The sequence below is a fragment of the Andrena cerasifolii genome, chromosome 4, assembly GCF_050908995.1.
Source record: "Andrena cerasifolii isolate SP2316 chromosome 4, iyAndCera1_principal, whole genome shotgun sequence".
Lineage (NCBI taxonomy): Eukaryota > Metazoa > Arthropoda > Insecta > Hymenoptera > Andrenidae > Andrena > Andrena cerasifolii.
Window position 1 is genome coordinate 20,359,910 of NC_135121.1, and position 23,967 is coordinate 20,383,876.

Consider the following 23,967-nt stretch of genomic DNA (forward strand, 5'->3'; position numbering starts at 1 on the left):
ACTTCAGTGTCAAAGCATAAATACGAAATAAGTTTACGAGGCGTGCATAATTGGTTTGCCCTATCTGATAAATGAGTAAAGTATGCAAAAGGGAGGTATAAATTTGCCCTGCCAGTAGCCACAATCGTGCAGAAACCAACCACGAACGTCTGCGTAATATTCTGCTTGTTACGCTTAGAAATAAGGTAAACCTAGGTGAGATTCGAACTCGCCCCAATTGGGCCACAACTACAGCAACAATAATACGAGCAAATATTACCTCTTTTTAAAAAAAATACCACAATTTCTATTTTCTGCTCTCGAACTAGTTGCGGTGAGTACTAAAGAAATTCAATTTTCTAAGTTCCTATTGGTTTTGCGATAAATTCACACATATGTTTAAAAAGTAGTCAAACTTAGTGGCGCACCCAAATGCGGCGGGAGACAAGTGGCCCTGAAGAACGGGCAGTGTAAAAAGAAAAGGGAAATGGAATTTATTCTTTTAATAAATTTTTATAATCATATAATCAATTTTATTGAATTTGTGTTAAATAAATTTTTCTTAAAAATATTTTTATCCATTCAACTCGACTCCCCCAAGATTAAATCCTGAGTGCGCCATTGGACAAACTACTCTCTTTAAATCGTCATTGCCCAAACCATTTTTCCATACATTGTTGCTAAATTCAAGCTGGGGCGTTTTGTACTCAGGAATCTATAATACGCCCGGCAAAGAAATTACAATACGCCCCACCTTAAAATCACACTGTTCACGAATAATGTATTGCTTTTTTCTCCGTTGATGACACAAATGTTGTGTAAATATGTAAGGAGTAGTCTATGGGCATCATAGTCCGAAAATCACCTTAATGAAGCGAAGGAGAAGGTGAAAAGTAAAAAAGTGTGAGTTAATGAAACCAGTAGAATTCATAATATATTTTCAAGGACCCTACGAAGGTCACTAATAATAGGAAAATCTAAAATTATTATTAATACATAATTATTAACCATACGCGAGAAAAGAGAAAGCGTAAATAAGAAATAATGACTCTATTTGCATACGAAGTTGCATAATTTTCTGAATTTTCCAGTTGCGTAACTTCCCTTGTTAATCTTCGAGAACGGAAGAGAAGCCGTTCAGCAGACACAATTATTAATTATATTACGGTGTTCTATCCATTTTATATAGGAGTACACTTTCTACGTAATAATTGTATGTATTATTGCATTGCTCATATTACTTAAGAATATTTATCTTAGTACACGCGATATACACTCATTGTTAGCTATTGGAAGTAACGATATCGCGAAAAGATGATAAGATTAAGTTAAACCAACTGTTCCGCAGATTTTCAGGAATATAAAAAAAGGTTTAGTGAATCGATCGCGTTGATGAAGGTATTATTTAAGTTCCTTAGGATCCCGCGATTCATTAAGAAATTCGCAAATACTTTCTATTTTCGATTTAATAAGCCACAATTCAGTTAAATCTGAGATTCCATCAACATACTAGTCATTTCCTTTCAGATGTTCAAAACAGCGCTCTTGGCTGCTTTCCTGACGCTTGCCGCCACAGGCATAGCCGCGGACAGTAAGTACTTAGATCGCGTCTCTTTTCTTTTTTCCAGTTAATAAAGTCCACCTGTGACGACTATTTAATCTATCACTGACTATCCTTTGTAATCCTGCGACAGCTTCGAAAGTTTCTTGATTCCGTATCATTTTTCTCAATTTCTCCTTATTCTTAGCGTCCATAACTCTTTACATTAAGGTACTTCAGCTTAAGCGGGGTCCCTTCATTAGTGATTAGATCCTCATCTACCAGCCAATATACTGCACTACATTCCATATAAGAGCGGACCTGCGCCCCTACCGAATTGCGACCGATCTGCGCAGCTCTCACGGATCTGGCACACTTTCCCTGCCGGTTTCCTACCAATCAACAGTACATCCCTGCGCGGAACGAGTCCGCTCTAAAGTGGAATGCAGTGTACACGCACGCATAATATAATAAAGTCGATACGATTCTTCAGAGAAGATAGTCTGCTACTTCAGTAGCTCGGCCGTATACCGCACTGGCAACGGCAAGTTCGATATATCCGACCTCGACCCGAGCCTGTGCACCCACATAATCTACAGCTTCGCCGGCATCAACACCGACGGCAGCGTCCGCGTGATAGACAGCTGGGCCGATCTGCCCAGTGGCCTGGATGGTTACGGGAAGTTCACCCGCCTGCGAGAAAGGAGCCCTGGCACCAAGGCCATGATCTCCATCGGGGGCTGGAGCGAGGGATCCAACAAGTTCTCCCAGGTCGCCGGCGACCCCGGGACCCGTGCCCGGTTCGTCCAGAACGTCGTAAACTTCCTGGGGCAGTACAACTTCGACGGCTTGGACATCGACTGGGAGTACCCGAATCAGCGCGGCGGGCAACCGCCCGACATGGAGAACTACGTGGCCTTGCTGAGGGAGCTGAGGCAGGCGTTCAACCCGCACGGCTACATCCTCAGCGTAGCCGTAGCCGCGGCCGCATCGTCGGCGTCCAAATCCTACAACGTCTGGGAAGTGTCCCAGCAAGTTGACTTCATAAATCTCATGGCGTACGACTTCAACGGCTCCTGGAACTCGTACACCGGCTTCAACGCTCCGATGTACCGTTCCTCCCGCGAATCCGGTGACCAGGCTAATCTCAACATGGTACGTATGGCGAGTCTGGAGTAGTCTGTACACGTAGCGGCACCTGGGCCAACGATCTCAACGGGGCATCATTTGTGTTCCAGGACTCGGCGGTGATATACTGGCTCCAGCACGGTGCACCAGGCGAAAAGGTCATCGTAGGCATTCCCGCCTATGGTAGATCCTTCACTCTGGCAGATCCTGGTAACAACGGGCTTGGCGCGCCAATCACGGGCCCGGGAGCTGCCGGACCCTACACGCAGGAAGCTGGTATTCTTGGTTTCAACGAGATCTGCACGGACCTCGGTCAGGGTGGTTGGACCGTTATCGGCGATCCACAGCAACAGGTGCCTTACGCCTTCAAGGGCAACCAATGGGTCGGATACGACGATGCCTCGTAAGATGAAGCTTGTTAGACTTTGTGCTTTGCCTATTGCGACCACGTGCGGGTGTATTTCACGTCGAATCGCATGGAAATCAATGGAGGATTCGACGTGAAACGTCTTGTACGCGCAGCCCACGAGTACAATTATTTATTACGCGTCTTGGAGTCAGGAGTTAAACGCAGGCAGTCACTTGTTTATATTAATTCCAGGTGCGTTGGGAAGAAGGCTGATTATATTAACAGAATGCTGCTTGGTGGCGCTATGGTGTGGAGTGTCGACACAGACGACTTCCGTGGCTCTTGTGGTCAAACGTATCCTCTTCTGAACGCTTTGAATAACATTTTGAGGCGTTAATGCCGCCCCTGGTAACCCTTCTCCACCCCCAACTGCAGCAGCAGCATCGCCAGCACCAACCATATGCACGCGATCCAAACGACTGTTCAACGTTCCATTATTGTTAAAATGTGGACGGCCAGTATCAGGCCTCCACGTTCCATTGTGCTCCTGGACTCGACTTTGGCACCTCGATCAATGTTTGCAACTACAAGGAGTCTGTTTCTGGCTGCTAACTAATGCTAATGTACCTACACTTTGTGTATCGCAACCGGATGCCTTATGGATGACCCGTAATAAACGATTGTAATACAAAATTTCTTTCTCTTCTTCTGTTCAGTAACCTAACCCAGACCTTCAGTGACAATTTATCTGCATAGACAGAGAAGTTTTGAGCAGTAATGCTCTGATGCTACACTGAATTATTAAAGTATAGGATGCTAAGATGCGCGATACTTTGCTGCCTTCGTTGCTAGTTTAATATTTATAAGATTTGTTTGGAATGCTTGGATCTCCATTTTAACAGAATAATTACGTCCTCCATTACTTGGGGCAATAACATAGTTTCAATTTAACACCGAAAGGGTATGTGTGAATAAGATTCCTACAAAAATCCACCTAAATCGTGCTAGGTGTAAGGAATCCTGTATCAAATAGAAATTGAATTAACAAATGTGAATAATTGAAATGGTACATTCAACTTTGGATTCGATGGACACGTTATATCCACGCATTGAAGTCTCCAGGACGTAACGACTAATGTAAAAACTCAGACCCATCTTTTAAGTAAAAAAATCGCTAGGAGGTGTCTGTATCTGCATAATGTAAGAGACATGGGCGTCCGCAGCGGGGGGCAATGGGGCACTTGCCCCCCTGGTTTCAGATAAATCGCTAATTTTTAAAAACTAATCTGTACTACTTAAGTTTATACCAACTAAAAAAGTGAATATCTTTAAATTTCAATTTTAGATCTTTAATTAAATTGGCGCTACAAAGTGGATTCGAACAAGCAACCAATCGTAACCTGTCAACTTGCTCGTTTCTTTAAGTTGCCCCACCCCCTGGAGAAAAGCCCGCGGATGCTCTTGGTAAAAGGGCACAACTAGTGAATATTTGAGTTATATTATTCCAGGTAATCGCTGTTATTGAGAGAGATAAAGAGAAATTGAAAACTAAACGAGAGCAAGGTCACGGAAGCTACCTTTTCTTCCTTTTTCTGTTGTAATCGGTATCGACTACCGCACAGGCGAATTTATTTAGACTTTGGATGTGCATCGCGGATGATTTATGCTCAGTGATTTATTCATCAAAAGTCGAGACTGGCTCTACTTTGTTCACTGGTCACTTTGGATGGAATTCAGACGACCATCTTTACACCTGTCACTGTGGATGAATCATCCGGGATGCACATCGAAAGTGAAAATTCGCTTTAACGCACACAGTACTGGAAATATTTGTTGCATCAACACCACATCCACGTCTTATGAAGCACTCTTCGTAACTCCATGTCTGACAAAGTAGTTGTTATCCCACTTATTTCAACCAAGATATGGGGCACTGTATGCGTAGTCAACAGTCGCGCAAAAGTTCTTTGCGCGTACTAATACTAAATGGAACGTGTACAACTGTATCTACCTATCTATCTGCCAATTAGATGTTTTTTGTATCTATTAATACATTTTCGTTCATTCGTAGGGAGCACGCGTGTGTGTTCCACAAGAAGAAGTAATTAATTACGTATATCACCTGTTCATTAGACCTGATTGCAGACTTCCCCACTGTAAATAGCAAAACGTTCGATTTCAATGTATTATACACGATAACCGATTGGAGGGAGAAATTTTCCCGCTAAATAAAGAGACTTCTCTGGAAGTCTAGTAAAATATTAATTACCCTATTCAATACGTTCGCCACGTAATCAAATAATATAGAGTAAATCTATTATTTTGAGGCGACACTAGAGGAAATATACATTTCTAAAACCTATCGTATCTAACATAGAATACTCAGAACTTCAAAGTAACGAAGATACAGAGATTCAAATGAATTCAGTATGAAGAAATGGTGAAATAATTAGCAGAGTACCTACAATCTAAACTATCGTGTAATAGATATAATAATAAACTCGTACGTATAATGGGTTTCCAAACGTTTCTTTTACCTCTACTTTCCAGGAAAGCTTCTTTGCATGTAATTTTAGGCTGCTATGTTTTTCCTTGTCCAAAACTGGGACTCATCGTCAACGACCGCCTTAAATAGCTGATAAAAAGGAACATAATTTATGACCCAGTTACAAATACAAGTGTTCTCTTAATGGTGTGATAGAAAACAGTTAGTTCACTTTGTTCTAAGTTTGTGTTTGCTTAAATACATTCTGGATAAGGATGGCCGTGGCAATATTTAATGTGCACACACGCGTCGATGACGAGCGTTCATTCAAATTATCTGATACACTTCAATGGGGAAACAAATAGCGCGATGTTCAATATAAGTACAATCGGCGGAGCTTCGATTGCTGCAGTGCGAAAAAGCAGGTGAAGAGATTAGAGCTTGAAAAACCAAGGTGAGAGCACGACGACCACGGAGAACAGAGAAGATTATTTGACTATTACCTACCCCACGGTTCACAAAGAAATCGAATTCCCACTTCTTCTATAGCTTGACTATCGTTTAAAGTTTTAAAGAGTCGCTACCACTACGATAGCAATAAATAATTACATACTCGGTGGCAGACATTTTTCATAATAATTCATTAAAAAGAACTTGTTTTTCCACATTTCGCTATTACATTTGCGCAATATATTAGTGTAATATATCCGCCACCCTGTTACGCTTAGAAATAAGCACTAAAATAATTTATAGTAAAAATTTTTTTCTTTGAAAACAAGCTTTTTAAAAAGTAAACAAATAATTTTAATACCGTCCTAAATGACTAAAATCTGTGATTTTTTTAAACTTTATTGTTCGCATTAAATTCTATAAAAGTTTGTGTTTAAAAAAAAAATTTTAGTCTAAATTATTTTACGCTTTTCTGTGAAAATACTGTATTGCCATCGTGAATCACGTACGTGTGCACAGTTTTAAATCGCTCGGATATGTGGAAGCGGGTCAGAATTAACTTACAAGATTTCACCCTAACAAATTAACGAATTCACAAGTGAAGCTAAATAAAGCCTCGTAAATAATTGTTCGCAGATGCACGCGAAGGTCCTCTGTTTGATCGCCTTTTTGGCGATAGCCGCCTCTGCTTTCGCAGAAAGTAAGTATCTACATATTTGCAATAGCTAAGACGCTAAAATCATCTGCTGCCGACCGATAAGACCCCACTAGTTTCTAAGCGCTTCCAACGCAATTGCTAATTCAGAGAAGGTGATCTGCTACTACGAGAGCTGGGCGAAGTACCGTTCAGGGGACGGCAAGTACAACATCCACAGCATCAACGCGGAATTGTGCACGCACGTGATCTACAGTTTCGCCGGCATCAAGAGCGATGGCCGCGTAAAGTTGCTGGACGACGCTTCGGACCTTACCAAATTCACCAGCTTCGTCAAGAAGCACAATGGCGTGAAGGCTCTGCTCTCTATCGGCGGTGCCAGCGAAGGGTCCAAGAAGTTCTCCACCGTGGTCAGCGATTCTAGTGTTCGCCATCGATTCGTGAAGAACGTGGTCGCCTTCCTGGAGAAGTACCACTTCGACGGCGTCGACATCGACTGGGAGTACCCGAACCAGAACGGCGGTCGGAAGTCCGACAAGCACAACTACGTTCTTCTCCTGAAGGAACTGAAAGAGGCATTCGCCGGTAAGAGGCTCAGCCTGAGCGCCGCGGTGGGCGCGGAGGCGTCCTCAGCCTCCGAGTCCTACATCATCTCGCAAGTCGCCAAGTACTTGGACTTCATTAATATAATGACGTACGATTTCAACGGATCTTGGAACGACTACACCGGCATGAACTCTCCGCTGTACCATTCCTCCAAGGACGACTCCTTCCAGAGGACATTGAACATCGTACGTGTCTGTTCCCTGTTGGACGCGTGTTCGAGAATTATGGGTAGAATGCAACTGGCTGGTAGCGCTAACGAAAAGAAATGTCACTTTAAATTAGTTTTCGCTAGGACCATTGAATAGCCCAGGGATGATTGGTCTTAGGACCTATGTCTATTCAGATTTATTTGTTTCTTTGTACAATTTCTATCAGCCAGTTACTGCTTTGCCTACAGCTCTGAGACAACCAGCACGAATTTTGTGGAAAGTGTACAAATAACGTTTTTTAATCTCGACGTGAAATGCCCCAATTTCAGAACTCATCTGTTCACTACTGGCTCTCTCATGGTGCACCACGTAGCAAGGTGATCGTAGGTCTACCGTTTTATGGAGCCACGTTTACTTTGAAGAACGCTAAAAACCACGGGTTATACGCTAAAGCTTCTGGGCCAGGAAAAGCTGCACCCTACACCGCTGAAGCAGGCACGATTGGTTACAACGAAATGTGCGTGAACATTCGGGATGGTGGATGGCATATCGTTCGTGACGAAGAACAACGCGTGCCCTACGCTCACAAGGGCAACCAATGGGTTGGCTACGACGATGCTACGTAAGTATCTGGAATGAAAGGAAATTTGAATAAAATACGAAAGGGAGAAAAAGTTTGGATGCTTTTGAAGAACTTAGTCGTATTATATTAAGACTTAATGTTATCTCGATAATTGTGTTAGGAGAGTTGGTTTTTCATTCGAAAGCATCAAACAGTGAAGAGGTCAACTATTCTGCTTTTCCTCTTTTCGTGAAATATAGAAGAATTTGACTCGTGAAATTTGTTTTCAGCTCTATTAGGGAGAAAGCTGAGTATGTGCGATCTATGGATCTCGGGGGTGCAATGATATGGAGTATTGACACTGACGACTTCAATGGCAATTGCGGACCTAAGCACATACTTCTGAGCACTGTAAATAAGGTCTTGAGGAACTGTACGTAATCGTGGCACGAGCTCGTTTTAACAATAATATCTTAAACATACTTGAGCATACTTAATCCTATTGCTAATACCGTTTACGATATGTTTACAGAGAATTAATGATAAGATGATAGCGCAAGAGGCCTAGCAATCAATGGATGCAATGATCTTGTATTTGTCATTCGAGTGACCTGACACAAATTTTTAATATGAAAAACGAATAAATACACATTAAAAAATGAAATTGGTCTTTGAAGATATTTTTTTAATATCATTCACCCGTTACCCCAACCCTTCGATTTCATTAGTCTATAATGTTCTAAAAATTATTAAGTGTCTACCCCATTTAAATAGTACGCATTAGAAGTTTTCTCTTTTTTTTAATCGGTTACATTTCGAAATTAAAGTACTGTGGCATATTTATCCACCTAACGCTCCAGTTTTGCTATGATTCCACGTTGGCAGTCCTCCCGAGTAGGCGCCATCTCGTATTCACTATCTGAACTAAATTTGTCACGTGACTTGCTCTGTATTATCGCCAATATGGCGAAACTCGTATTTGGGAATGCAATCACGGGCTTACGTTGTTTGTCGTTATATGAGCAAATTTTGAGCTGGGTGAGGTCTCATTCGAAAGAGGAAGGTTCAGTACAGCCCGCTCTGCTCAAAACTCTTTTAGTGACGTACAAATGCTTGGAATCTGCGAGTGAATTTCGCCCACTTTTTCTCTACTTTGGACACTCATATTATTACATATCAACACAATCTCTTTGAACCATGAGCAGAGCGGGCTGCATTCAACCTTCATCTTTCGAATGAGACCTCGCCCAGCCCAAAATTTGCTCATATATGGACAAACAACGTCAGCGCGCAAACCCATTTTTCGGGCCAGATTATGTCGGTATACAGAGCGCTGCATTACCCGTGTCTACCCCCTTAAGCATGCGGCATTCTCTACTAACCTAGCAGCTAGTAAAGGATACCGAATGCTTAAGCATTTGCATAAGAATAAGTAGCGACTGAGAATACCGCCCTAAAACACGCCTAACTGCCCTGTTGTATGAAACTGCTACAAATAAAATTGTACATATGTGTATTGTGTGTACCATGAAGTAAGAGTATACTGTATACTGTTGCGTAGCCGTCTGGGAAATGCTGACTTATCTAGGGGAATTCAAACGCGGGACGATGCCCGTGGAACGATCCGTGGAACGTTCTGCTCCCTGGACGCGGATTTTTAGTGATAAAAATAATAATAATAATAATAATAATGTAATGAAACGATTTGAACAGAAACAACTAATAAATTTAATGAACTCAATAAACGAATTTAAACGACACAAATAAGAATTTTGCTAAATTTATAATCGCACGTCCGTTTACTTTCGCTCTTGGGGCTCGAATGCTTTTACAAAGGCAATCGCTTTAACATCTTTTGTTAATTACAAAATATCCTTAAAATCTAAAAGCCAATCAAATGTTTATAATCTAAATTCCTACTGGTCAATCAATTTCCTTTCGGTTATCGATTTTTAGAAAAAAGCGTTTAACAACATTGCGCTGATTTTACATACTTAGGAGAAGGGATCAAAGTGGAGTTGATTTATTGAAACACCCGTTTCCAAGTGGGTATTGATCATGAAGTTTACTTATTAAAAGAATCTCCAACTATTTTCAAACCCCTTGGGCTTGTGCGAACTTCGCTTTGTTTTCCTTTCCTATTACATTCGTGTGATCCGATTCGAACTTCGCGCTTCTAAAGTATATACTACACGCCGCTAGACGGGAGTCGGAACAGTACATACATTCGTTACGTTCTTGAATTGAAGAAATTTTGAAAGGAAAAGGCACGCCGAAATTAGCCGAGACGCTCTCGTTCAGATTCATTAGTTCTTTCAGCATACCATTTATTGTTGTAAATTTACAAAGAAACCGACTAAGGAGCAACGTGCGCTTCTGAGGGTTCATTTAGCTTTTAAATAATATAGTGAGCTAACAAGCAAGTCAGGTCGAGCGAATTCGAAAATGGATTTCTTGGAATATAACGATATAATCGCAGAAGTGAAAGGAGTTATGGTAAACGCTATATCATGTATAATTTTCTGCAATTAATGCTGTACACTTTTCTAATTTCGCTATACATCACTTTTAATTCCATATTATCGCTGTTCTTGTTCGTAAAATTGGTATTTTGAATGTGTAAGGTTAGAGTTTCATTCATGTTCAATTGCAAAGTGCGTATACTATTTTTCATAAACAGAATTATCACACATAACTGATAACTGACAATTTAATAGTTTTAGTCATCAACGTAACGTAGCTTTCTATGCATAAGTACAATCAGAATTTTCTTCTCGCCTTATCTAAATAATATTTCCTTTCACACAGACTCCTGGAAGATTAAAATTAACAGACCAACACCTGATATTTAAGAATCAGAAGACGGGCAAGGTAGAACAGATTTCGGCGTCCGATATGGAAATGGTAAATTATCAGAAATTCATTAGTACCTGGGGTCTGCGGATATTCCTGAAAAATGGTACCTTGCATAGGTTTCGTGGCTTTAAAGATGCGGTAAGCGAGAAACTTATAAACAGAGATAGAACATTTTTCACATTAGAAAAGCATTAGGAATAAATGCTTTGCAACTCGGATTACAATTACATGGTAATATTTGCATAGGATCAGGAAAAAATTGCAAAGTTCTTTGCACAAAACTATAAGAAAGATATGCTGGAAAAGGAGCTCAGTTTGAAAGGCTGGAATTGGGGCACGGCCAGGTTTAAAGGCTCTGTTTTGAGCTTCGACGTCGGCCATCATACTGCATTTGAAATTCCACTTTACGATGTTTCTCAATGCAACACGGGAAAGAACGAAGTTACATTGGAATTTCATCAGGTAAATTGACACATGTTAAGTTCCTAATATACATATAAAAAAGCAAAAGAGGTCAATTGTTCGGCTCCCTTTTTGTGAATACTTACCCATTTTTCTTTCTTTCTTTCTAACAAGTTTTAAAACCCTAGTCAAAACCATCTCTATTAATAACGATGATTTTTCAGAACGATGACGCCCCTGTAAGTTTAATGGAAATGAGATTTCACATTCCGGTTAGCGACAGTGCGGATCAGGATCCCGTTGAAGCTTTTCACCAACAAGTTATGGAGAAAGCTTCGGTCATTAGCGTTAGCGGAGATGCAATCGCCATATTCAGAGAGATTCAGTGCCTTACACCTCGGTATGCATTTATAGTTTACAGGTAACGCGAATACCAGCCCGGACATCATTAATACAATTGGTCGATTTTATCTTTTTCAGTGGTCGCTACGACATCAAAATATTTCAGTCATTTTTCCAATTGCACGGTAAAACTTTCGATTACAAAATCCCAATGTCAACAGTTTTGAGACTCTTCCTGTTGCCGCATAAAGACAACAGGCAAATGTATTTTGTGGTAAATCTGTTGTGAATCTAAATACCCTCAATTTTCACGATGCTTCTCGGCTCGAAATAACGATTGGTGTTTTTTATCGTACAGGTCAGTTTAGATCCACCGATTAAACAAGGTCAAACTCGTTACCACTATTTGGTATTGTTGTTCAATCAAGAAGAAGAAACTTCTATCGAGCTACCTTTCTCCAAGTATGTGAAATGTATCGTTAATAATGAGATTGAGATAACGATTGGTACGTGGATATTTTCATGCGTAGGAAATGTTTCTTTAAATACTTGGCCGCTTTTACAGAAAAGAGTTGAAAGAAAAGTACGACGATAAATTACCGAAAGAGCTATCAGGACCAACCTACGAGGTGTTGGGGAAAGTAATGAAAGTTATAATCAACAGAAAGCTCACTGGACCCGGCAATTTCCTTAGGTACAATAATTGATAAAATGTGAATTAGGAATATTTCGGTGTACCGTGTTCTTATCGCTTCTGAATTTTCAGTCATTCCGGGACTCTTGGGATCAGCTGCTCTTTCAAAGCAGCAGCGGGCTACTTGTACCCTCTAGAAAGAGGCTTCATTTACGTTCACAAACCTCCGATTCATATACGCTTCGAAGAAATAGCATCGGTTAATTTCGCTCGCGGCGGTGGCTCGACCAGGTCCTTTGACTTTGAAATCGAATTAACCAGTGGAGTTGTACATACATTCAGCAGTATTGAGAAGGAAGAATACGGGAAGCTTTTCGATTTCATCTCTTCGAAGAAGCTCCGTGTTAAGAACAGAGGCAAGAGCGTAAGTAACGTGCGCTTGCCTACATTTCGAAGGAATTTTCTATTCGATTCTTTGCTTAATCCCTTATTTTCTGTAATAGGACAAACTGAATTATGATAATGACTTCGGGAACAGTGATCAAGAAGACGAACCAGATGCTTATCTGGCAAGAGTCAAAGCTGAGGCGGAAGAAAGGGATGCAGGGGACAATCAGGATTCGGAGGATGAGTCTACCGATGAAGATTTTAATCCTAACCAGGTACGATTGTATTAGGAGCGATGCTTCCATCTTCCCCGAATAATTAATTCTACGTATGTATTCTTTTCGGTGTAGGATGAGAGCGACGTAGCGGAAGAGTACGACAGTAACCTTAACACTTCGGACAGCGAAAATGATTCTGATGCTTCTGGAAGGAGTCAGAAGAAAGAGAAGAAGGAGAAGAAAGAGAGGAAATCGAGATCTGCGAAAACCGTGGTATGCATCGTAATTTATAAAAGCAAAATACAGTTACAGACGGAAGAGTAAGCGTATGTTTTTAGTCGGAGAAACCAAGAAAACGCAGAAAGCAGAAGAAAGAAAGAGATGCGGGCAAACCCAAGAGGCCACCGACCGCTTTCATGATATGGCTGAACAGTGCGCGAGAGAAAATTAAAGCAGATAATCCCGGAATTGCGGTCACAGAAATTGCCAAGAAAGGAGGAGAAATGTGGAGGGAGCTTAAAGACAAATCTGTAAGTGGAATAACTCGTTACCAATTTGCTCCTTAGTTACTGCTGTCTCATCAATTGTGTATTTCTCTGTTAGGAGTGGGAAGAGAAGGCAGCGAAAGCGAAGAAGGAGTACATGGTTGCGATGAAAGAATATGAAGCCAGTGGAGGTGGACAGGCTACAGAAAATGAAGAGAAGGCAGAGAAGGGGGAGAAGAAAAAGAAAGAAACAAAGAAAGAAGTGAAGAAAGATTCTCCTAACAAGCTTATGAGTGGTGCTAGTTTTAAGAGTAAAGAATACATTAGCGACGTTGACAGCAGTAGCGATGAAGACGTTAAGGTACTAAAGTAATAAAGAATGTAGACGCCATTCTATTAACATCAGAATTTCCTATTTCGTGAATGTGGAATCAACTTTGTTTGTGAAATTCATATAGAAATCAGAGAAGAAACTCTCGGATGACGACAGTGGGGAAGACAAAGGAAAGAAGAGAGGAGACAAACGTAGTGCGGTAATGATTTCATTTTACTATTTCCTAAAATTATCGCTAAATAGGATTACGCTTATATTTCAACTGGAAGTGACGTAATTTATCAACGTCTTCTCGATTAGAAATATCCCTCTTTAAATATATGTCGATCAGCGATCGGTTGTGAATTTGATCGATTATGAATGTGTAGGATGATGATGATAAGAAAGTGAAGAAAGGAAAGAAAGATGAGTCTGACGAAGGCAGCGATGAAGAACCTGGCGAAAGCACTCCACCTTCCAGTGACGCAGAGTCCAAGGATAGCGAATAATTACGGATCAACATTTATTATTATTACGTTTACTGTGTATGTACTCAGCTCTCGAGCTTAAAGCTCTTCAAGGCCCGAACCTATATTACATTAAACATCTGTAGTCGGTTAATTTTTATTTAATTAAGATTCCTTAACGGTTTGCAAAATGTTCGGTCTACATCGTTAAGAATTCGTATTCAAGACTCACGGACAATTTTTCTACTCAACAGTCGTGCGGTATCAATAATTAAGAAAATAGTGATAGTTAATAAACTGTATTTGTCGAAGCGAGTCAAGTATTGTTTGAAACTTTAAAGTACCTTTTTTTATCTTCAAATTAATTTATAAATAAATGGATACACGCAAACTTTGTATTACTTGTTTAAACCTTTAAACACTATCCTTTCGCAAAATCAAAGTACAGGATAATTGTTATTTCCAATATTATTTATGAAGTTGCATAATATTAATAAAAGCCTGGTGACTTCTAGAAAATAGATTCATTTATTTGTATCTTTATTCATAAAAAAAAAGTAAAAATTGTATGCATCGACCTAATATAAGTAATATGTATACCTATCTGGCATTTACCAACACCTGTGTAACAGTTTTTATACCAGTTATAGGTTAGAATATATTCTTTGACGATGAATATAACGTAAGAAAATATTCAATGAGCAACTAAATTACAAGCCAATCTTTTTTATCAAAAAGGCCATTCACTTTGAACTTGGAACGAACTTGACACAAATTGATTCGGTACATGTTTAGGTACTTGTTTAAGCTGTTCAATGGATATTCGACAGAGTGTAGGATTTTATGATCTATGTGTAAATGTACCAGCGAACGAAACGAAAAGTGTATATCCCCTTTTACTGAGGTTACATGAATTCGGATTTAAAACGGTAGCAATAAATACTAATACAGATGAGAGTGTTCTGGGCACGGACAAGAAGAAGAAAAAGAAACGCAACGAAGGGGAACCACAACAGAGTATTATTCCTGAAGCTATCGACATAGAAAGAATAAAAAAAGATTTCGCCGGCAAGTTGAAAATCTTCAATCGGATTACGTTTCTGTGTTCCGATCCTGCTAAGACTCATGCGCTGAACCATTGCACCAGTTTAAAGAAATATGATCTGTACGCCATTGCTCCGAAAACACAGAATGCATTACAGTTTGCTTGTACTCAGCTAAACGCGGACATAATTACTTTGAAATCACATTCCGTTACTTTTAAACTGAACAAGAAACTGTACGAACAAGCTGTCGAGAGGGGGATGCATTTTGAGATTCAGTACACAGATCTGCTGGATGTAGAATCTAGAAAACTCACTATTCACTATTCGCATCTTTTTCACACCTATGGAAAAAGTAAGGTATAAACATATCGACATTGAAAGTTTAGTTAGTTTTTGAAATAATGAGAACTATTTACGTAATACTATAAATTTGTAATCTTAATTCAGTACTCATTTTACGTAGAATGTGATATTATCCAGTGGTTCTAACGATGTTGGAACAATTAGAAATCCGTACGATCTGATCAATTTATCGTACCTGCTTGGATTGAACGGGATTAAAGCAAAGGCCTCTATACTACACCAGTGCAAGAAGCTTCTTTTGAAAGCAGGTAATATATATATATATCTAGAAATGAAATATAAGTACGTATACGAAGAATAGAAATAACACGTTACGTTCTTAAAGCTTTTCTTTTTATTATTATAAACTTGCGTCTGATATAGAAGCACATTTGTAAAAAATATGATTATTTCCGTGTTTCTTCATTAGAAAGAAGACGTAGAGGGAAGGCTGCTTTCGTTATCGAAGAAGAAACAAAAGGAATTAATAACGTTAATGAAGATCAGACACTTTCCAAACGACTGAAGTTGTAAAAAAAACTTTCTGAGGAATATTATCAATACGTTGAACTTGGAAATTTTTCCCTTTAACAGTTATTTTCATATTAAATAATCGGCTCTATAATAAAGACACGTAACAAACGAATATTCATAAAGATGAAGCTACTTAGACGACTACTTAGATATTTCAAAATATTTCAACAAATTCTTCTGCGTTAGAACTTCTATATGAAATAACAGCTCTGATTTTTCAAAGATATTAAACACGACCCTTAAATTATCTTGTCTGAAAATCGATTAGCTTTTATAAATGAAGATATCTAGAGAAAAGTACGAGATATCTTGTATACTTACTTCCTCTTCAAAGAAAAATTGTTTTTTTTTTCTTTTTAAGAGAACTCATTTCTTTCCCATCAATCATTTACAAATTGAAATCGTTATAATCTTTGTCTTATATACAATTATATTCTACAAATCGTTCCGATTAAAAATCCTATATCCTATAGGAAAAATGTGGGATATGCTCGCAGCATATCTGCTTTATACTGTGAGTAATTTTCCAGAGCACCAAGGACACGGATGGAAATTCGGCTCAAACAGGCAGGAATCCTTGCAATCTTTTATTTCCGTCAAAATGTCTAAGAGCTCCGAAACACTTTTGTTCTCCATTTCCAATTCTACCTCTTCTTTCTTTCTTCTCGCGACCACAACATCATTCAAGTCTGTCTCTGAGAACAGAAAAAGGGAATTTAGCTGTTGAATGCGCCCCATTAACATAAAATATAACATGCATTTATATTTTAATCAAGCGCGAGTTAGTGGCTGTTATACTGGAAGAGACCAGTTGTAATCATGTAGATATAATAAAGAATTAATATTGCAAATTAAAAATAAATGCAGCAGCAATACCTGTTTCAGATAGACGTTCCGTTCCATTGGAATGGATGTATTCTTTCTTGAGGAAATCACTCAGTAGAATTTTCAATTTATGTAGCTGCTCTTGTTGTTGATTTCTTTGATCAAGCAATTGCCGAAATACTTGCTCTTTTTCTCTTGCCCTACTGTGAAGGACTGCTCTTTGCTTCTGATATAATGTTATATATTCCCCTGAAAAGCGTTCGTTTAATACCCATATATATCTCAATATGTAAATTGTACGCGGAATATTCGTACCTATTGTCTCCGTTTCGCTTTGGAGTTGTAAAACAAGATGCTCAAGTTTCTGTTTCTCTTCTGTAAGTTCTGCGACTCGTTCCATCGTGTGCTTAAATCTCTGTTCGAGCTGTTTCACTGGTTCTGGTATCGCAGCATTACCTTCCTCAGATGTTTCCCGATGCACTTTCTCTTCTTCGCTTGGCAACCCATTCTCAGAAATGCTCTCTTGTCGTTTTTCTTTCAATTCATCTATTAGCCCCTGCTTTTCTTTTTCTAGTTTCCCTATAGTAATCTAATACCGACACGAAACTTTTTAATTCAGATATATCACAATAATTTCATAATCATAATTACCAAGGCATTTTGAAGCTCCCTTTGGAAAGTATCAGCGTGATATGATTGCGCTTGGTAATGTTGCATTTGGTCAGCTATCTGAGCATTTTGCAGCCTTTCCTTTTCAAGCTCGTCAAGAACGACCTCTTTCTCTTTTAGCTTCTCTTTCAATTCTTCTACCTCAGTTTCGACATTATTTAGCCGAGCGTTTAATTTACGCCCAATAGAACGCTCCGCTTGAAGTTGTTCCGTCAAGTCCAATTTCGCGTTGCTCTTAAAAATCATGTTGACCCTTTATTTAGTCGATTTTAAAAGCTTACAAACTCTTGCGTATACCTGATCGTATTACAAGTATACACTTACCAGAGAAACAAAGGCGTTTTCCATGTCAGTTAATTGTTCTTTTAACTGACGATTTTGATGAATTGCTCTGGATGCTCCCAGCTGCTCACTTTCAAGAGCGGTAGCTAGTTTCGTTACTTCAGCTTCCTGATTGCCTGCTTCACGTAAGTCGCTTATATCTTTCGTTAACATTTCGATTTGCGAATCCTATACAAGACATAAAATATATCACCTAACGTACGAGATCGAATTAATCGAAATCATTGTAAAAAGCTGACCTTCTCAGAGAGTATAATATGAAACCTCTCTTGCTCTAATTGAAGTTCGTCTATATTTCTCAACAAATTATCTATTTTATCTGTACTATCCTGTAAAGGCAACAAGCTCTCTAACTTCTCTCTTTCTTGTTGCAATTGCTGCTCAAGCTCAGACAATCTTTGCACGTAACTTTGCTCTCGTGACTTTAAGTCTTCTATAGTCTTCTTCCCTACTTCCACCTGTAAAAGATATAAGAAATTCATTAATACAATGCAGATTTTCAATGTATCATTTTCCTCACTTTCTCCAAATCCTTTTTTATAAGAAATATATAACACACCTCGTTTAATAATTTAGCCTGTTGCATGTCTAACTGTTTCACGTAATTCTGATACTGTTTATTGGTCTCGTCTTTCTCAGTGCTAACAGCTTTCAGAGATTCCCTAGTTTCTGTCAATTCCTGCTCCAAAAGAATCGCTGCTTGCCTTTCCTCTTCTGTCGGCTTGGTACCCTTCATCTGCGTTAACGAAACAACTGAAGAACGCACAATCTTTTCATTAATAATACGTCTATATCTATTACCTGTTGTATTCTAAGTTCGCTTAGCGAAAGCAGCGCTGTCTTCTCGTGGAGCTCTTGCTGAACAGCGATTAATTCCGTTTTCTTTAAATTCAACTTCTGCTTCAATTCTGACACCTCCAAACTCAAATCTTCTTTCTCTTTCTTCATTTCGAAGAAGTTCTTTTCAAGAGAATCGTGCTGATTTTGCAACTGACGAAAGTTTCTCCGTAATTCTTCGCCGCTACTTTTCAAACCAGCCGTTTCCTTTTCCAACTCGATTATACGAACTTGTGAGTTTTTAAACTTTCCCGTTATTTCCTCCATCTCTTCTAAAGCATAATATATTATTCATCGATTAAGTGTTTCTATAGAATACAAAGATTAACGAATCCACTGTTTTCAAACACTGAAACAAACCTGAACTTTTTCTAACACTTTGTTGAGCCTGGTTAAGAGCAGCGGTAAGCTCCGCCTTCTCTGCTATTAGGATTCCAGTTGTCTGAGTATGAATTTCAAGCTGTTCTTTTAGAGGATTTATCTCGCGCGCTAGTTGTGTCTGAAATTCTGCCTCCCTCGTTCCTAATTTAGCTTCCAATTCTTTCACCCTGCTATGCTGGTCAATTCATTATAAAACATTTCTAAATAAGTCGCATTTGGAAAGCACACCGATGTTACAAGCAACGCTATATATATTTACTTACAGAATCGCTAAGTTCTATATGCAATTCATTCACAATCTTCTTCTGCTCCTCCAAGTAGGAGCTCAAAAATTGATTGCGACACATCAAATCACAGTCCAAATTGTTCTCCACATGTTCCGAATCATTCGTTAAAACGTTTGCAACTGCAGAAGCCATTTCCAAAAGGTGCTCTTTCTGCACTTTTGGAAAATCACTTAATTCCACTGTCTTCTCGATTTCTGGTCTTGAATCTATCTCTTTATGTTCTTGTACGGATTTGGCGGTCTCTTCCATAGAATTCTGCGGTCTTTCATGATTTATCGCACTTCTCGCGTCCAGCATTAAATCTGCGGGTATCGTTACGTTCGTTTGGAAATTTTGATCAGACACGTGCGTGTTATTCTCAGAAGTAGGCTCCAATGTAGGTGTACTATTTACAGCTTCGGAATCTGATTTATTACTATCTGTATTTTCACACTACAAATTAACCAGAAACATTAACGTTTACGCATTGATTTTTTTAAGGTACCTCCGAGCTGTTAAATACTAACGTTCTTTTTACAAAATTACAATCATCAATCATGAATTACCTGAGAAGATAATGGATCCCCCGAATCATGTTTCTGTCTCGCGCAACCATCCTGCATCATTTTGTTCATTTGAAATTCCCTTAGCTAGAAAAGAAACGTCAAGCTCCGTAAGATACAACTAATGATAATACTTTACGCAATTAAAGCTTGAAATCGCTCTTAAAACTCTTAAGCTCTCCCTCTAATACAATCAAACAATCATCGTCCTTAACAAATAAACGAAACAAATAAATGTTTGACAGTTCACATAACCCAAGTGTTGACAAATCGGAAAACACGAGAACTTCGAATGGCAAAGCGAAAGGACATTTCTCCTCCTGCGATTGATGCACAGAGGAAGCTTATCAAGCTTCAATACATTTAAAAACCACAAGCTTTCCATAAGAGTTAAACGGTACAAGAGATATCTACGTAGCTGTCAACATTTTAATAAGGCGATACCTTTTTCTTAGCAGCCAACAGCTTTTCACTTTTACTTAAATTCATTTCGAACTATGACACAAAGACTAGCAAATGAAACTGTCGTTTACTTTCTAGTGCAATTATTTACATCATCGTAATTAAAAATATTGTATTATGTAGAATCGAGGTTATCTCATGCCTAGTCACTTTTTCCTGTCCATCGATTAAAGCTAATTTGTTTCGTACAGAGAACGACGTATGTACAACATGCATAGTTGAAGAAAGTGTGAATTGCGCCATCTACCAAGAGATTAAATTTCTTAAAATATGGTATGGTTAGGTTAAGTTACGTTAGGTTTATTTTCTTTCCTTAAATTATGGACGATACATGAATGGAAAGAGAATAACATGTTTAATCAGAAAACAGGCTTGGAAGCTAATTTTAATGAAATACAGCAACACTGTCTGTAAAATATTGTGATACTGTTACGTATTTTAGTGGGGATATTGAGATTCGAACGCGGGTTGGTACCCGTGGAGCGCTGATCACTCTGCTCGTCGTAGTGCGGGTGTTTCAAATAAAACAAAGTATATACAAGTAAACTATTTTCAAGTTAAACTTTGAAGTTCATTAGAACTCTTCAGGAAGCTGGGTAGCGACCGAATGAATGTAGCGTTACAGAAACAGCTCCGAGCTCGTCGACGAGAAGATCCTCCTGGTCCTCCCATAGATCCCTTCTAGTCCAATCAGAACGATGACATCCTTCAAGCTTCGTCATTGATCCAAACGCCGCTAAAGATTTTACAGAGGGTTAAAAAAACATTTTTTCACGAATATCTCGTTACCTAGCAGTTTTACGACAAAACTAGTTATTATGGAATTTATAGCTTAGAAAATTCTCTACAAAAAAGGTTCTACGAGTTGTTTTCGTAGGAGTAATCATTTTCATGTCCGTCGAGTTACCAAGTTTCAACCCTCACGTTCAAGCGACAGCGTAACAAAAGATTATTCGCTTACGCTTTCGAAAACGGAATACCCTATTGGCTAAGCATATAGGAATATATCAGTCCTTCCCGTTGACTTTACTTGGCACAACTGTGAATTGGTTCGATGAAACGTAGAATTGTAGATATTCAGAGAACATTCTATTTGTATAAAAAAGTTTAAAACAAAGGTAAATGTTACATATTATCGTAAGCTTGTGCTATTATCATGTTTGTATATCGCGGATTTTATATTACCACCGATGGAATATTAAAGTTTTATATGAGCCAAAGGATGCATCATCAAATTGACAGAAGCTTGTAGTTCAATTATCAATTTGCTTAATATGTTTTTTTAATAAGCATTTAGTTTCGGTGTCGTTGATCACCTCTGTGTGCTCGTTCTCCCAACATTTGTAGCAAATATGAAATAGTTTACAAAGTACGAGAGAATCTTTGAAGTACCACGGGTACACATGTAAATTAAGATGTTCAATGGATATTAACACTTCTCCCCTATAGTATGAAATGTAAATTTATGTTAATTAATATACTATTGCATACCGTTCGTTCGAATTGTTATACTTTTATTGTAACTTGTGCGTGTTTCTGTCAGAATCAGAATTTGTCTGTTTTAGAGTAGCCAAGATGGGTGTGCCTTCAGCGAAAAACCCTGAAGCTATGGATGTTGAGATTATTTCCCCGGAAAGTCAAAACGGCGACGGGGATGTGTGCGATAAGAAGGATACCGACCTCCAAGCGATTCAAGATATTCGCGAGCACACTCGGCAGATAGAGAAAGCTGTACAGAGCAAGGAACCCCGTTTCATCTTAAGAGCGCTGCGTACATTGCCCAACACGCGTCGCAGATTAAACTCCAATGTGTTGCGAGGAATAATTCTGAGCTTCTACTCGAAACCGTGCACCGAGCGCGACGCGTTGCTATCGTGGTTAGAAGAACCGACTGAATCAGAAGAGACGCAGAAGCTTCGTATTTCTGCTATGAGCCCGTTACCAGAGATCGATGCTTACATCCACTTACTGGTCCTCGTCCGTTTAATAGATACTGGAAGGCACGAGGACGCCGTTCAATGTTCGGAGGCGCTGCTGCAGAAGATCATTGCACAGAACAGGCGCACCATCGATTTGGTTGCCGCAAAGTGCTACTTCTATTATTCAAGAGCGTATGAATTAGTCGGAAGATTGGATAAAATCCGCGGATTATTGCATTTAAGATTAAGAACTGCAACGCTAAGGAACGACTTCGAAGGGCAGGCAGTATTGATTAATTGCTTACTGAGGAATTATTTGCATTATAATTTATACGATCAAGCGGATAAGCTTGTACTCAAATCGACATTCCCAGAATCGGCTAGTAATAACGAATGGGCTAGATTCTTGTACTATTTGGGACGTATTAAAGCTGCCAGACTAGAATACTCAGCTGCACACAAGTATCTGGTGCAAGTAAGTAAAAGTTCTCCTTATTCTTCCTTCGTTTGTTATCGTTCAGTCTTGTATTTTTTATTCTCATTTTTCAATACTTCCCTTTTTACAGGCTCTCAGAAAGGCTCCACAGAGCACCGCAGTAGGTTTTCGCCAGACAGTGCAGAAACTAGCTGTAGCGGTGGAGCTTCTGCTTGGAGATATCCCCGAACGTCAAATCTTTCGGCAAGCAGCTCTGCGTCGTGCTTTAGCACCGTATTTCCAATTAACGCAAGCTGTGCGCTTAGGGAATCTCCAACGTTTCGGAGAGGTTCTAGAGAATTTCGGGCCACAGTTCAGAGCAGATTACACGTTCACTTTAATCCTCAGACTGAGACATAACGTTATCAAAACCGCGATCAGATCGATCGGGCTATCCTATTCCAGAATTTCTCCCACAGACATCGCAAAGAAGCTGGGCTTAGATTCGAGCGTCGACGCAGAGTTTATTGTAGCTAAAGCTATTAGAGATGGTGTTATCGAGGCTACCTTGGAACCAGAAAATGGATACATGCGCAGCAAAGAGACCACAGATATTTATTGCACTAAGGAGCCATTGCTTGCGTTCCATCAAAGAATTACTTTCTGTTTAGATTTACATAATCAAAGTGTCAAAGCCATGAGATACCCTCCGAAATCGTATGGGAAAGATCTAGAGTCGGCGGAGGAGCGTAGAGAAAGGGAGCAACAGGATTTGGAGCTTGCCAAGGAAATGGCAGAAGAAGATGACGATGGATTTCCTTAAGTTGTTCACTCTTTCGATGTGTTTGCTTAATAAAGCGGTTTATTACGGAGAGATGTTTTATGTTAAATTTTCTTGTATACAGTAAACACTTGTCTCAACACCACGAAATTTGTAATATTCAATGTGGAGTAATTTTTTAAAAAGTTGCATTTTATAAAGAATATTCAACAATCTTTTGTAAATACATTCTTTAAAATTTCCGATCTCTCTGAAATATGACTATTTATGACAGGGTTGACTAACTGGTGGCTCGCGGGCCACCGGGGGCACCTCCGCCTTGCTGCCACGCTGAACGACCCGCTCCATATCTACCAGAAAAGAGAAGGAAAGAAGGAAGAATCCACTGCGATCGTCAGAGTCTGGTAGGTGTGGAGGGAGGCCGTTCAGCGTAGCAGCAAGGCGGATGAGCCCCCGGTGGCTCGCGAGCCACCAGTTAGTCATCCCTGATTTACGATATCGAACGGCATTGATTTCTGTCACTGCATATATTTATATCGTACACGCGACTTCGCGTTTCATTAAACCATTAGAATTAT

The 23,967-nt window shown here is 39.4% G+C and overlaps 5 protein-coding genes across 5 annotated transcripts; 4 read left to right on the forward strand and 1 right to left on the reverse strand.

The window, feature by feature from the left end:
• Positions 1–89: 89 nt before the first annotated feature.
• Positions 90–8,515, forward strand: LOC143368007 (putative chitinase 10). The gene is made up of 11 exons (XM_076810302.1): positions 90–185; positions 1,507–1,570; positions 2,013–2,674; positions 2,758–3,050; positions 3,249–3,388; positions 6,451–6,479; positions 6,568–6,631; positions 6,737–7,377; positions 7,671–7,963; positions 8,194–8,336; positions 8,436–8,515. Coding segments are annotated over exons 2-11 (2,331 nt in total). The 5' UTR covers positions 90–185; the 3' UTR covers positions 8,438–8,515.
• A 1,678-nt stretch (positions 8,516–10,193) lies between these two features.
• Positions 10,194–14,398, forward strand: Ssrp (structure specific recognition protein). Its single transcript, XM_076809524.1, has 14 exons — positions 10,194–10,399; positions 10,712–10,897; positions 11,006–11,221; positions 11,386–11,561; positions 11,642–11,777; positions 11,862–11,965; positions 12,069–12,197; positions 12,270–12,561; positions 12,641–12,799; positions 12,875–13,015; positions 13,081–13,272; positions 13,346–13,588; positions 13,686–13,760; positions 13,930–14,398. Exons 1-14 carry the CDS (start codon positions 10,349–10,351, stop codon positions 14,047–14,049), a joined length of 2,220 nt encoding a protein of 739 aa, XP_076665639.1. The 5' UTR covers positions 10,194–10,348; the 3' UTR covers positions 14,050–14,398.
• A 159-nt stretch (positions 14,399–14,557) lies between these two features.
• Rpp30 (ribonuclease P protein subunit Rpp30) lies at positions 14,558–16,281 on the forward strand. The gene is made up of 3 exons (XM_076809525.1): positions 14,558–15,410; positions 15,517–15,664; positions 15,826–16,281. Exons 1-3 carry the CDS (start codon positions 14,823–14,825, stop codon positions 15,927–15,929), a joined length of 840 nt encoding a protein of 279 aa, XP_076665640.1. The 5' UTR covers positions 14,558–14,822; the 3' UTR covers positions 15,930–16,281.
• LOC143367566 (golgin subfamily A member 2) lies at positions 16,228–20,452 on the reverse strand. The gene is made up of 12 exons (XM_076809523.1): positions 20,257–20,452; positions 19,816–19,899; positions 19,247–19,702; positions 18,963–19,158; positions 18,567–18,874; positions 18,325–18,501; positions 18,005–18,223; positions 17,748–17,933; positions 17,406–17,657; positions 17,070–17,343; positions 16,806–17,003; positions 16,228–16,624 (listed from the first exon to the last, which is right to left on the reverse strand). The coding sequence occupies exons 1-12, from the start codon at positions 20,299–20,301 to the stop codon at positions 16,437–16,439; spliced, it is 2,583 nt and encodes an 860-aa protein (XP_076665638.1). The 5' UTR covers positions 20,302–20,452; the 3' UTR covers positions 16,228–16,436.
• Positions 20,453–21,261: 809 nt separating this feature from the next.
• On the forward strand, positions 21,262–23,480 carry Rpn3 (regulatory particle non-ATPase 3). Its single transcript, XM_076810596.1, has 3 exons — positions 21,262–21,392; positions 21,840–22,668; positions 22,760–23,480. Exons 2-3 carry the CDS (start codon positions 21,850–21,852, stop codon positions 23,429–23,431), a joined length of 1,491 nt encoding a protein of 496 aa, XP_076666711.1. The 5' UTR covers positions 21,262–21,392; positions 21,840–21,849; the 3' UTR covers positions 23,432–23,480.
• The last annotated feature ends 487 nt before the right edge of the window (positions 23,481–23,967 follow it).